Raw genomic sequence first — 12,381 nt, forward strand, 5'->3', positions numbered from 1 at the left:
GTGTCCAACTGTCGAGGACGGCGGCCCGCTCAGTTGTACCGGGGCCACAAACGTCATTGGCCAGGGGAGAGGCGACAGGCAGGGTCACAGACGGGTCATGGATTCCGTTTGGGCGTTTGGCGCACGGTCGCAGCACAAATTCGCTGTTGTGCTGTGTGGCTATCCCGTTTGCTGACGGCTGACGGTCTGGCTGGCGTTTTTTGTTTCTTGAATCGCAGCCTGGCAACCTGGCCCAGATTAATCCAGTCTGAAAATCCAAAATCCAAGGTGCTTTCTGTGGTTCTGCTCTGCTCGTTGGCTGGCAGCGTGGCACACGATAGTTTTTGTGGTTCGTCTTGCATAAAAGGAAAATATTTCCACAAGTTGTGCAAGTGTGTGGGCGGGGTTGGTCGCTCGAGTCTGTCGTCGCTCAACAAACTCGTCCAAGTGCATCGTGAGTGATGATTCGAGGTTGGAAGAAAAAAAGGCACTGGATAGTAATTTTGTTTCAATGCTAATCAGGCCATTTTAAACATGGCAATCCGCAAATTAGCATGGCAAAGCGGGCATTTTGCATGCACAAAAGGGCATCTCGCGATCGAGATTTTGGTGCGTCATCAATGGGCTTGTGCCAAAGTCTGGTGTCTGTCTTGAGTGCATGTCCCCGCCGGATCCATCGTGCAGGCCAGGCTGCGTCGTGCTTCTTTAGCCCTCACTGTCTAATTTTCTAGCGGCTGCGGTGGGCTCTGAGCCCCCATCGCAGGCCAAGCTCCGCTGACTTCTCGGGGTGGGAGTGCTCGACAAGAGGGATAAACGGTTGGGGACAGCGACTTGGGCGGCATTTTCGTAGCTGGTCGGTCAAAAGAAAAACGAGTTGGTTCTGCAGAAACAATCAGCTGTTGTCGCAGAGTGGCGTGGTGGACAATTGCGGCCGCTCGGCAAGACACACCCTCGCTCGACCTGTTGCCAGCTGCAGCAGGGCGGGCCTGCAGCCACCAACTCCACTAAAACGGCACACACACCTAACCAGCCAGTGACATCATGGTGGGTGGCCCACACTCGGCTGTCTGTCACACACCACCTCTGCGCCTCTGCGCCGCTCATCCTTTCACCCTCTGCCACTGCAAGCATGTGCACCGGTAATTAGTTCATTGCTGCTCTCATTGCTTCAGTCAGTCTAGCCTCTCGAGCGCCGATCCTTCATTTCGCTGCCCGGATTTCCTTTCAAGATTCTGTCAGAGGGCTTGCGTTCTGGAACCGCATCGACTCCAGTTTTGACATGCGCCCATTCGTTGTCGCTCTTGCTATTCACCTATTGTGTCTTTTTCACCACAGACGTATCCTTCAGCCTGCTGCTCTCGACTGCTGGCTACTGCTACCCAATGTCTTGTGACCACCTTCTCTTGCGGCTGACATCTGACGAGTAATCTGGCATACTGGCATACCCGTAAAACCTTGTCAATATTAAACGACTTCACACACTTTTTAGGGGTCCTTTTCCTTGACCTGGGGAATGCCCCCAATGCCCATTTCCGTGTCATTCAAAGCACACGCCCCCCAACGGGAAATCGCCACCAGGGGCCAATGTATCGATGTAATTCCTGGTGATTCCCACCGTCATCACGCAAAAAGGCGCTTTTTTCCTTCTACTGAAACACCCCGAATCCGGCTTTGCTCGGTGGCGTTGGACCCTGAGCTCAGCGAGTGGGGTCCGATGCACATTTACCTGGGAGCGCCGCCATTTTTTCTGGGGGACATGACATTTTGCGGAATAGATTCAGACACTGTAAGAAGTATGCTGGTCCGTGTCTGTGACATTGTTCCTGGTTTTTGCCTGTGTCGCCGCATCATGACTGGGTCCACGGGTTACGCCATCGGCCGCCTGGGGGAGGACGCATGCTGGCCGCCGAATTTCAAGGGTCCAGCCGTTTTGGGTAGTGGTTGCGGCTGGACGAGTTCATCAGCGTTTTGGGGGCATTAGTATCGTTGACCACTCCGTAACAAGGTAATACGTAAAGCATCGTGTAGCAAACCCCATTCTACCCCATTGCCTGGAATTGCATCGCACTGCATGCATGCTCGTTTGGGGGCTGGTGCGGCCCGGGTGCGATGCACTGGAAACAAAGTAAAGATAAAGGAAGCCATCAAAGAAAAGAATAGTACGTAGTGTAAAGTTTGCTGGATAAAACCGTACCTACTCATCGAACAAAGGCTGCATTTACCAGTATTTCACACAGCACACCATGGCATCATTTCTGGCCGCTGCGGAGACGACTAGCACAGTGGTTGAGTGGGCTGCTGTCGACTCGATTGTGCTGTTGTGCGGCAGCGGCGCCTGGCTCTAGCAGGCTTGCCCACTGAAAAGCAGGAACCCAACCTTTGTTTTTTGGCGTCATGGTTGGCAAGCTTGTTTTTTGTTCTGTTCTGACGGAGCGCTGTTTCCGCTGTATCTGGTAGGCTACAGCGTGTGCCAGTGCAATATCTCAGCAGCCCACACCACTCCCAGACACCTGCGTCAGTGGTGCCCACCCGTACCACCTTCTGGGTCCTGGTCAGTGTCCACCCAGTGCCACCCATGCCACCCCTACCTTGCCTCTGAAGCGGGGGCTGTAGACCTGCATGCGCCATGCCAGAAATGGCCAGGCCTGGGCCATCCAGCCTGGGCCAGCCAAGACGCTGCTCTTTTTCGACTCCAGTCCGCCTTCCGGCCATTGGGACTCTCTGCCTCGCCTGCCTTTGCCTTTGCCTGCTCGCCATCCTGCCACTGCCTCTCCGTTTCGTCCTCTCGTCCATCCGCCCACCCCCCCATCTTGCCCAGGCCATCCTCCTCATCAATCTTGATTTATAAAGACCCTGCAGCCCCGCCCCTCCTCTTCTTCTTCCCATTCTTACCTCTCTTCATTCTACATCCATCACACCAACTCGCAATCTTAACCAGCCTGTCTTCACATTGCAACTCTTGGCCTATACCTCTACATCTTTTCGCCAATCCTCCTACTTTTCGCCCAACTCGCGACCAAACAGAAACTTTCTTCTCTCCATCTCCAACAATACCACGCAAATCCGTCATCATGCCCGGCCCTCAGGACAGCACTATTGTCATGCCCTCGTCGTCTCCCCCCGTCAGCATTAGCAGCTACGCCCGCTTCATGCACGAGCACACCAAGCGCCAGATGGAGGCTTCGTCGTCTTCTGCTCCCCAGAGCTCAAGTAGCAGCCAGATGTCGACTACCAGCTCTTTGAGTAACGGTGTCGGCAGCGTCTAGATCCCGACATGAACCGTATGGTGTGTCGCATGATACACATGGGATATGTGGCGCGGAAGCCAATGCCATGTCATGACTGCATGATGCTGAAGGCATGGCCAGCAGAGCTCCCGGCTTCGCCACGCACACATACACATACAGGCCCTTTTGGGGACATGGCTCGATCAAGCAGGCGTGGAGCAGTCCGTTATTTTCAAATTTTCGATTGTTGACTGCGGCCTCGCCTCGACAGTCTACTCTGTCGTACATTTCCACAACATCAGAACATACAAGAGCGCTGTATGGCACTAAAAACACGTCTGCTCTTCTGTTCGGTACTTCCTCTTAGGGGCTTTTTTTCTACTTTGCAGGAGACATCAGGTGGACAGCACGGCTCCATGTTTCCTGCTCTTTTTCTTTGATACGAACGAAACGATACATGTACATATGTCAAGGCGTTGGAGGGTTATTTTGTTGCATTCTGTTTGGGTTTTAGTTTTGGAGCTTGTCGGTTTTTATCCAAGTTCTCTCACAGCGGTTGCGAGGTGTTAAATCGGTATAGCAAAAGGCAATAGTTGGCTCATACCTCAATATATGGGAATCATGCGCTCCTAACTGGCGAAATTTACATTTTCACTCCATCAGAATGATTTCATTGTGATAAAATGATAATTCTTTAACATAAGCATGCGCCGCCCAACAACTGTGCGCCTGTGGAGAGTTGAGGTGGTAAGGGGGGGAGTCCTTGTGGGTTACAGCATAATTGCCCACCGTTTGGCTCCACCGCGAGTGGCTTGTTCACTTCTTTCATAATTTCAAGTCACTGCAAATGGATATTGAGTTGTATCATCCAACCAAGTGAGTTCATTCTATACACAAACGCCAAAGCAACGCCATCATCATACAATAAAAGCAAACCCTGTGGAAATCGTAACTGCATCCTTCAGCAGCTTGATGCTCGCGCAGAGCTATCGCACACCAAGCTCGTTGACATTATACCAAAGATGGCTTCTTCTTGATGCCCAGCAACGCCGAGTGATCCTTCTTTTTCTTCACCGTCCTCTTGAACGACGGTACCGGCACCGCTGGCGGCGGCATCTCGCTCACCACCGTAGCAACCGGCGCGCTTTTCACCGTTGAGGTGCTCTTGACATCCGCCGGACTCTCCACCGCCAGCGTCCCATCCTCCTCTGTGACTGTATCTAGCACCGCCGGCTGCTCCTCCGTCCTATAGGTTGGCGCCCTCGCAAACGCCCTCCGCGCCGCCTCCTCGTCCTCCTCGTCCTGCCTCTTGCGCTCCTCGTCCTCGTCTCTCACAATCACGTCCGCAAAGTCGACGCCGTTTTTCTCCGAGCGGTGCACCCTGGCGTTGCGCTGGCGGATCTCGTCCAGCGCGTCCGCGGCCGCCATTTCGCGGCGCGCGTCCGCGTTCTTGGCTTCCAGCTCCTCCATGGCGTTCTTCTCCTCCTCGCCCGCGGCTTCCGCCTCCTCGCGCTCGAGGCGGTCGAGGCGGTCCTCCAGGGACTCGTCCTCGGCGGCGCGGTCGCGCCAGGGCTCCATGTTGCGCACGGCGCCGCTGACCATGGCGTAGTCGTTGCTCTTGGGATCCGTGCGAAAGGTGATTTCGGCGCTGCAGCGCGTGCACTTGATGTGGAAGGAGAAGATTTGGATATTGAGGTAGCGGTGCGACTGGTCCGTCACCTTGCGCGAGTTGAACTTGCGCCCGCGGTAGATGAACTCGCCGCACGTCAGGCACTTCATGTTGAAGGGCGCCATGAGGCGGACCGTCTGGATTCTCGGGCCGGTTTGCTTCGGACCCCGGCGACCGACAATCTGTCGGGGATCAAAGTCCGGGGGGTAGTATTTCTAAGCGAACAAATTAGCATTGATGTCGAGGTGAGTGTGTCTTGCTGATGGGGGGTGTTGCCACGTACCTGAAGGACTTTGCGCTCAGACATGTTGGGCGGCTTGTCTGTACAGTATTATATTAGGTAGAGGATTCGATAACTGCAAGCCGTCGAGATTTAATGCAGCGGTGGCCGTGACGGATTGCCAGTTAGATGTAGAAGATGAAGTTGCTGGTGATGGGCGTGGGGCAGGTTTTATGCGCCGGGGTTTTTTCGGGGCGGCGCTGCTGCCTACCTTGGTACCAGTACAGCTACACTTTTGCGCCGCGCCGCTACTTATTTTCCAAGCATCAACACGTCCATTCTTCAACGCCATCTTTTTTCCACTTTGCCTAGCGAGCTGTACTTCCATAATCGACTTTTCTATTCAGCCGTCTGACGCGACTCCGAACATACCCACAGGCCCGACTTCACACCCGTCACCATGCCCAAGGCAGAGGCCGGCTCGGTCAAGCACCTCAACAACAAGCTCAAGTCCAAGGGCTTGCAGCGGCTGCGATGGTACTGCCAGGTCTGCGAGAAGCAGTGCCGCGATGCCAACGGCTTCAAGATGCACACGCAGTCCGAGAGCCACGTGCGGCAGATGCTCGTCGTCGGCGAGGACCCCAAAAAGTACATCAACGAGTTCAGCAACCAGTTTCTTTCCGACTTCGTCAGTCTCCTCAAGACGGGCCACGGCGAGAAGCAGGTGCAGATCAACCACTTTTACCAAGAGTACATTGCGAACAAAGAGCACGTCCACATGAATGCCACGAAATGGCCGTCGCTCACGGAATTCGCCAAGCACCTCGGCCGCGAGGGCATCTGCCGCGTCGAGGAGAACGACAAGGGGATACACCTCACGTGGGTCGACAACTCGCCAGACGCGCTGAAGCGGCAGGAGGCGCTGAGGCGAAAGGAGGCGCAGAACCAGGGCGACGAGGAGATTGAGCAGCGCATGATCAAGGAGCAGATTCGGCGCGCGCAGGCAAATGCGGCCGCGCGCGAGGCGGACGTGGAAAAGGACGCGGAGGAGAGGCTGCTGAAGCGGCAAGAGGGCGAAAAGATATCGCTGTCGTTTGGCGGCCCCAAGACCAAGACGACAACCTCGGGCGACGACGACAACGATGCTACGGAAAAAGCCGACGCAGAAGCTGGCGAAAAGAATACGGATGGGGCCGCCGCCGCCGCCGCAACGGAAGCACCGGACGCAAAGAAGCCCAGCGGCGGCTTCTCCTTCAAGGCCGGCGGCAAGGCGCCCGTCAAAAATGTCTTTGCGCAGGCCAAGAAGAATGCGCTGACCGGCGGCGGCACCAAGAAGCCGGCCGGTCTTGAGCAGCCTAAGAAGATGAGCGAGGCGGAGCGCATCATGCGCCAGGAAATGGACCGCAAGCGCACGCGCGAGGGGAGTGGCTCGGGCAGCAACGCATTCAAGAAGCAGCGAAGCAACTGACCGGGCATGGACTTCTGGCATATAATTTTGATTCTCACGGCGTTTGGAATAGAAGGGCAGCATATAAAATCTTCACATGGGACACGGAGTTCAGGACTGTTTTTAGATACCATGAATGTCAGCATCTTCTATTTTCCTTGTCTTGCAAGACAACTTCCTCTTCTTTCTTCGTAAATGCATAGTGATTTTTAGAAGCAAACGCCGCGTACGCCTAATATCCCGTATCCCACTCTTGCCGCCCAAAAAAAATTGCAACTCATTCCGCCTCGGCTTCGGTACCGTCTCGACTGCCACACCAACAGCATTAGCCTTTTGCATAATCATACCGCGGTAGTGAGAAAACGTACGGAATATACTGTATCCTATACTCGTCCTCGAGCGCCGACCGCATCTCGTCAGGCAGCTGGCCCGAGACCTTGATGGCGTACACGCCGGGGACGTAGCCGTCGAGGCGCTGCCACTTGGCGACCCACGACTTGGACGGGTCGGCGAGCGTGATGAGCCCCTCGAAAACCTGCGACGTGCAGCTCTCAATCTGGTCCTGCGAGCCGGCGAGGTGCAGGAACTCTTCGCAGTTGGGGCATCCCTCGTCGCGGAAGCGCTGCCCAAATATCCATTAGCACAAGTGTTCGGTTTCCTGAATCCAGACCCCCCGCGCGTCCAGTCTCCAGCATTCAGCCTCCTTGCATTTTTCATCTCTTATTCCCTTGTTCTTTTGTGTTCGACGCGCGGCGCGGGGGGTCTTCGCAGAAGCGGGGAGAAAGCTCACGGTGTAGGTCATGACGACGGAGCAGACCATGCACGCGCGCAGGTAGCGCTGGCTGCCTGACGGGACAAAGTTGGCCGACGCAGACATGGTTTCCAATCTGTCGAGCGCTTTCGATGCGGATTCTCCTGTTGGCCAATTCCGATAACCTGGTTCGTTTGCGGGCGAGTGTGCCGGGTGCGAAGCTATCGTGCGGTTCGCTGTTCGAGGTTAGGCGATCCAGGGCGACGTCGGCTAGCTTGGATCCAACCTTCAACAAAGCGGACCCGATAAATGCATATCTTTCAACCTGGAGCTTCATTTTTTTGCGACGACTTCTTTTTCCAAACGGCATTATACTACCTGCTTCTCAAATTTTGGCTGTCCTCTTTTTATTTACTTCCATCATTGCGCATTCTCGTTTTGACGTCCGCTTCATCTCACAAGAGAACGGGGCTGCCCAGACAATCTGACCATGGCCTCGCAAACAAGCTACCGCGAATTCACCATCAAAGCGCCCGAGTTCGCCTACGCCCAGCTCGAGCTACACGCCGACGAGACCGCCGCGCCCGTCACGCTCGACGAGCTCTTTGTGCGGTCGTACTGCACCAACGCGCTGCGGCAGTACCTGGGGCTTACGGGCGCCGCCATCCCGCTCGACATCCTCAAGGTCGAGGGCCGCTGGTGCTGGCTGCGCATGCCGCGCGACGACCTCAAGCCATTTGCCGCGGCGCTGACGGCGTTCCGCGGGAGCGCGGGCGACGACGGCGACGCGCCGTGTCTGCTGAGGATCAAGCAGTGCTCTGACTGGCTGGGCACCATGGTGGGCGGCGATGCGCTGGAGAAGCTGTGGCACGACTGAGAGCTACATATTCGACATTATCATTTCCTCGCAGCGCTTTCTCTGCTCCAAGTCAATCTGCATACCATAATTGCAAGAGTCTTGGCCGTCTTCACTTGGACATCACTCTCGGGCAGTGGGATGGTATCAGAGAGGCATGTATTTCGACCGTGTATATACGTCTCATCCGCGCCTGGTATCCTATATACAACATCCCATATGCCCGCCCATCACGCCAGCCTATAAAAGAAAGATTTGTTCCCCATTGTCCAAACTCTTTTTTTTGCATAACCGGTATCACTTCTCGGCCAAATGTCACATTCTAGAGCTCTATACTACCGAAGTTTTGTGCTTTTTGTTTTTGTTTCATACATGCATTCTGCGTTTACGCCAGCGAAGACATGAGCGAGTTCTGAGCATAGGCCTGGAAGATGGTCAGCTGTGGTGTCTAGGCGGGTGTTGAGGAAGACATCTTACCATGGGTCGAATATCCGGGTGGGGAACGGCATCAAACTGCTCATACTGCAGCTTGTAGTCCGAGCGGACGTTGATGTAAGCACCGCGGTTCTCTGTTGAGTCGCAGTACCGGGGGGCGGAGAAGACTGGGACGGTTAGCGGGATTGTTTGGCCAATAATGTTGATTCAACTTACCGGTAATGCATCGGCCGTCGTGCTGGACCTCGTAACCGTCCATGCGGACTTCGTGGCTTCGAATGATGGCCTCGAGGCCGTTGTTCTCACAGAAGCGCTTGGTGATATCAGGACCAAACTGCATGCCGACACCACGCTTGCTGGGTCCGCGGCCCGTCTCTTCTTGAGGGTCAGTCCAGAGCATCTCCATCATTAGGCCAGCCTGGCCAGGCTGCTTCTGCTTGTGTCGGTTGAGTTTGCGGATGTCATCGAGGGTAACCTTGTCGTCGGAGAAGAGGCCGCCGTGAAGAACCAGGTACTTGCTGCCGACAAGGGTGGCCAGGGGCAGAGCCGAGAAGCTTTCGGAGAAGATCTTGAAAATTCTACCATGATATTAGCACAGACAATTTGAGCTAAGCGCGTTAGCAAACAGACATACCTCTCGTTGTACTTGGCCTTGCATTCTCCTTCAAAGCCGTAGACCTTATTCATGTCGTCCGTCTCGTGGTTACCACGATTGAGGAAGAAGCCATTGGGGCGCAACCACTTGTAAGCGTAGAGTAGCAGGGCAATCTCACAAGACCAAGATCCACGGTCGACGAAGTCACCGTTGAATAGGTACCAGTGCTTATCAGTGGGCAGGCCGTTTTTGCGGAACAGCTCCAAGAGATCAAAGTATTGACCTGCAATTGTTAGCACAGGAAACGAGAGAAGAGATTTTCTGCCGGATTTTACCATGTGTGTCACCGCAAACTGTCAGCTGAACATCGTCGGGAATCTCCATCTCGACCATGGTGGCCTCATCGTAGAAGATCTTCTTGACAGCCAAGAGGATCTGGTAGACGTATTTCTTGGCAATCTTCTTGCCGTCCTTGAATCTCTGAATCATGTCGTCGATAAATTCCTGTGTCATTTCATCCCCAAGCTTGGCACCATCATAGTTGTCTTCGAGGAACATGGAAGCAACATCCAGGCCCTCGGCGGCAGAGGGCTCATCACCAACCTCGATGGCGGCATAGAAGGCAAGCTGCCGTACAATCTTCTTGCACTCCTCCAACTTCAACCGCGCATCTTTATTGGCAGGGTCAAGGCGGACACATTCCTTGAAATCTTCGACAGCCTCCTTCGGGCGCAGGATGGCGGTTCGGGCAAGACCTCGGCGGTAGTAAGCCTGGTAGTGGCAAGGTTAGCTGTGCGGCGCGTAGAGCGCGCTGAGTGGCTGCACATACCTTGATAAGCTTGGGGTTGAGCTCAATGGCCTTGCCAGCGTCTATGATGGCGTATCCAAAGGCCTCTGTTTTGATGTATGCCTACAAAAAGGGTCCAAAGGTCAGTCACACGATCAGGCCGCGACGGATTTGTGCGAGCCAGGGTCGGCAATCCTACCTGAGCACGGTTGGTGAAAAAAGTAGCCTCCTTGTCATTGAGCTCGATGGCCTGTGAATAGAGCTTGACCGCTGCTGGAAAGTCGCCAGCGGCAAAGGCCTTATTGCCCTGGTTCTTGAGGTCGACAGCTTGCGACATCGTGGGGTTCGTGCAACTGCCGCCGGGATTTGGTGCCGGGCTCGGAGATTGGTGGTGAACGTGCTCGGTGATGGGCTTCGTAGGTATGGGAAGGCGACTCGAGTTCTTGCAACTGGGGCAGACTGTGGGAAGCAGGAGGCAAGGAGCCGAAAGGATGCTGAGGCAGATGCGCCAGTTGGGATTGAATGAAGATGCGCGAGTTCAATCGTTTCGGCCGTCGACCAAAAGCGAGCCCTCCATTTGGTGCTGTTCTGCATGCGGGGCGAGCCGCCAGACCAGGACACCCAGGCCCTGGAAGGTTCCACATCACCCTTCTGCAGCGAGCTCACCGGTGCTGTTTTGCCACTAACCTGACCCATGCAGCCACTGTACCTAAGGTAGGTAAGCTGCATTAGCCACCACGGGTTGCCGGCTACAACCCACTGAACCAACCACTGCAAGTCTCAAGCTAGCACTGTGGCACCGTGACTGTGTCTGTGACTGTGTATCGGGTAAATGCATATCTCTCTCTGCCTCTTTGGCATCGTCTGCCTAAAATGGGCATCATCTTTCAACTTCAGAACTCGTCCGCTCGGTGACGTCGCATCAAGCCTGCATGACGCTACTGCTTTTTGGATACTCTTTTCCCATTTAAAAATGGGCCTTCTTATGATAGTATTCGGTTAATTCGCTGCCGACACTATGGCTGAGCCCAGCGCCTCCAACTCCCTCATTCGGAAGCGGCAGGACATGGACCTGATGGCTCCACCTCCGCCTGTCAAAAAGATCAAGAGACCAAAGAAGGTGCTTGATGAAGACAATTATACCGAGGCTCTCTCGCAAATCATAGCCAGAGACTTCTTCCCGGGCTTGCTAGAAACGGAAATCCAGCAAGAGTACCTTGATGCCCTCGACTCCAAGGATCAGGCATGGATATCGAGCGCCGGTCAACGGCTGCGCCATGTCAATACACTCAAGAAGACTGGGAGGCCTGCTGTCGCACGTCCAGCTGTGAACGCCGGGCAAACACCAATGACATTTGTGGGCGACACACCCATGTCGGTTGCGACGCAGTCCGTCGAGGAACGCCCAGCACTGGGAGCCCACATGAGCCTCACCAAATTTCAGGAAACATACACTAGCGAAGACAACGAAAGCTTCTACAGACTGGTTGACAAACAAAATCAGAAAAAGGCCGACAAATATGCGTGGTTGTGGCGCGGCAACAAGATGCCGTCAAAGCAAATGATTGCTCAAAAAGCAGTCACAGATCGTTTAGCGCAAGACGGGAAACTCGTCGACGATGGCTTCATAAAGCGTGACAGGCTGGCGATCAAGGATAGCGATGACCGGCCTGCGCGCCCAGACAGTTGGAATTCGGAAGCTCAAAACGGGCTGATGTTTGAGCCAAAGGATCTCAATGATGACCTCAAAACTGTAGCGCAAGCTGCAGCGGACGCCTCCAGATCGGGCCCAAAAGCAGTCGTCTACGCCAATACTCGCGTTCCACAGCCTCATGTTCCACAGCGCCCGCCATCACCCACATTGTCTTCTATAAAAGACGCTATTGCTGGGAGACCTCGTGCCAAAGACGCATTTTCCAGCGTGGCTGGTGGTGGCGAAACACCACGGGTCAATGGCTATGCTTTTGTGGACGACGAAGACGACTACGACGCTGGCACAAAGCAGGAGCCCATAATTGATTTGGGCCCTGGCGACTCAAACAATCCTTTCAAAATACAAGAGCGCGGGAAAAAGGATGTTTTGCACGAAAAGATGGTGGATCGAATAGCCAAGTCGAATCGGGAGTCTTCTCGCAATGGTTTCACCGGCCGCTCTGAGCGCTCAGATGTTCCCAAGTTTCCGAGCAGCCCGCGAGTCTCTGACGCGCTTACCCCCGCAGCTCAGCGTCTTTGGAGCAAAATGGGAACTCCCAAAGGAAAAACACCGAGCAGCTCCTTTGGTCAGTCGTGGCAGGAAACACCGCTACGACGAGGCTCTTCGCTAAGGAACGTGAGCAAGCCCAATAGCAAGCCCAAATAGCGCAACCAACTTGTAAACAAACCACATGTACTTGGATAGCAATAACGATTGAATGA

General features: G+C 54.6%; 6 protein-coding genes across 6 annotated transcripts; 3 read left to right on the forward strand and 3 right to left on the reverse strand.

Annotated features, from left to right (window-relative positions):
• Positions 1 to 4,217: 4,217 nt before the first annotated feature.
• Positions 4,218 to 5,182, reverse strand: LMH87_004594 (uncharacterized protein; the record flags this gene model as incomplete). The annotated part of the gene is made up of 2 exons (XM_056195839.1): positions 4,218 to 5,090; positions 5,159 to 5,182. 2 exons carry the CDS (start codon positions 5,180 to 5,182, stop codon positions 4,218 to 4,220), a joined length of 897 nt encoding a protein of 298 aa, XP_056049428.1.
• A 373-nt stretch (positions 5,183 to 5,555) lies between these two features.
• On the forward strand, positions 5,556 to 6,563 carry LMH87_004595 (uncharacterized protein; the record flags this gene model as incomplete). The annotated part of the gene is made up of 1 exon (XM_056195840.1): positions 5,556 to 6,563. The coding sequence occupies one exon, from the start codon at positions 5,556 to 5,558 to the stop codon at positions 6,561 to 6,563; it is 1,008 nt and encodes a 335-aa protein (XP_056049429.1).
• Positions 6,564 to 6,819: 256 nt separating this feature from the next.
• LMH87_004596 (uncharacterized protein) lies at positions 6,820 to 7,419 on the reverse strand (the record flags this gene model as incomplete). The annotated part of the gene is made up of 3 exons (XM_056195841.1): positions 6,820 to 6,850; positions 6,911 to 7,164; positions 7,333 to 7,419. 3 exons carry the CDS (start codon positions 7,417 to 7,419, stop codon positions 6,820 to 6,822), a joined length of 372 nt encoding a protein of 123 aa, XP_056049430.1.
• Positions 7,420 to 7,783: 364 nt separating this feature from the next.
• LMH87_004597 (uncharacterized protein) lies at positions 7,784 to 8,170 on the forward strand (the record flags this gene model as incomplete). Its single annotated transcript, XM_056195842.1, has 1 exon — positions 7,784 to 8,170. The coding sequence occupies one exon, from the start codon at positions 7,784 to 7,786 to the stop codon at positions 8,168 to 8,170; it is 387 nt and encodes a 128-aa protein (XP_056049431.1).
• A 364-nt stretch (positions 8,171 to 8,534) lies between these two features.
• On the reverse strand, positions 8,535 to 10,303 carry LMH87_004598 (uncharacterized protein; the record flags this gene model as incomplete). Its single annotated transcript, XM_056195844.1, has 7 exons — positions 8,535 to 8,573; positions 8,627 to 8,751; positions 8,801 to 9,162; positions 9,219 to 9,462; positions 9,515 to 9,950; positions 10,009 to 10,089; positions 10,166 to 10,303. The coding sequence occupies 7 exons, from the start codon at positions 10,301 to 10,303 to the stop codon at positions 8,535 to 8,537; spliced, it is 1,425 nt and encodes a 474-aa protein (XP_056049432.1).
• Positions 10,304 to 10,984: 681 nt separating this feature from the next.
• On the forward strand, positions 10,985 to 12,325 carry LMH87_004599 (uncharacterized protein; the record flags this gene model as incomplete). Its single annotated transcript, XM_056195845.1, has 1 exon — positions 10,985 to 12,325. One exon carries the CDS (start codon positions 10,985 to 10,987, stop codon positions 12,323 to 12,325), a length of 1,341 nt encoding a protein of 446 aa, XP_056049433.1.
• Positions 12,326 to 12,381: the final 56 nt, after the last annotated feature.

Source organism: Akanthomyces muscarius, chromosome 2, assembly GCF_028009165.1.
Source record: "Akanthomyces muscarius strain Ve6 chromosome 2, whole genome shotgun sequence".
In the NCBI taxonomy this organism is placed as follows: domain Eukaryota; kingdom Fungi; phylum Ascomycota; class Sordariomycetes; order Hypocreales; family Cordycipitaceae; genus Akanthomyces; species Akanthomyces muscarius.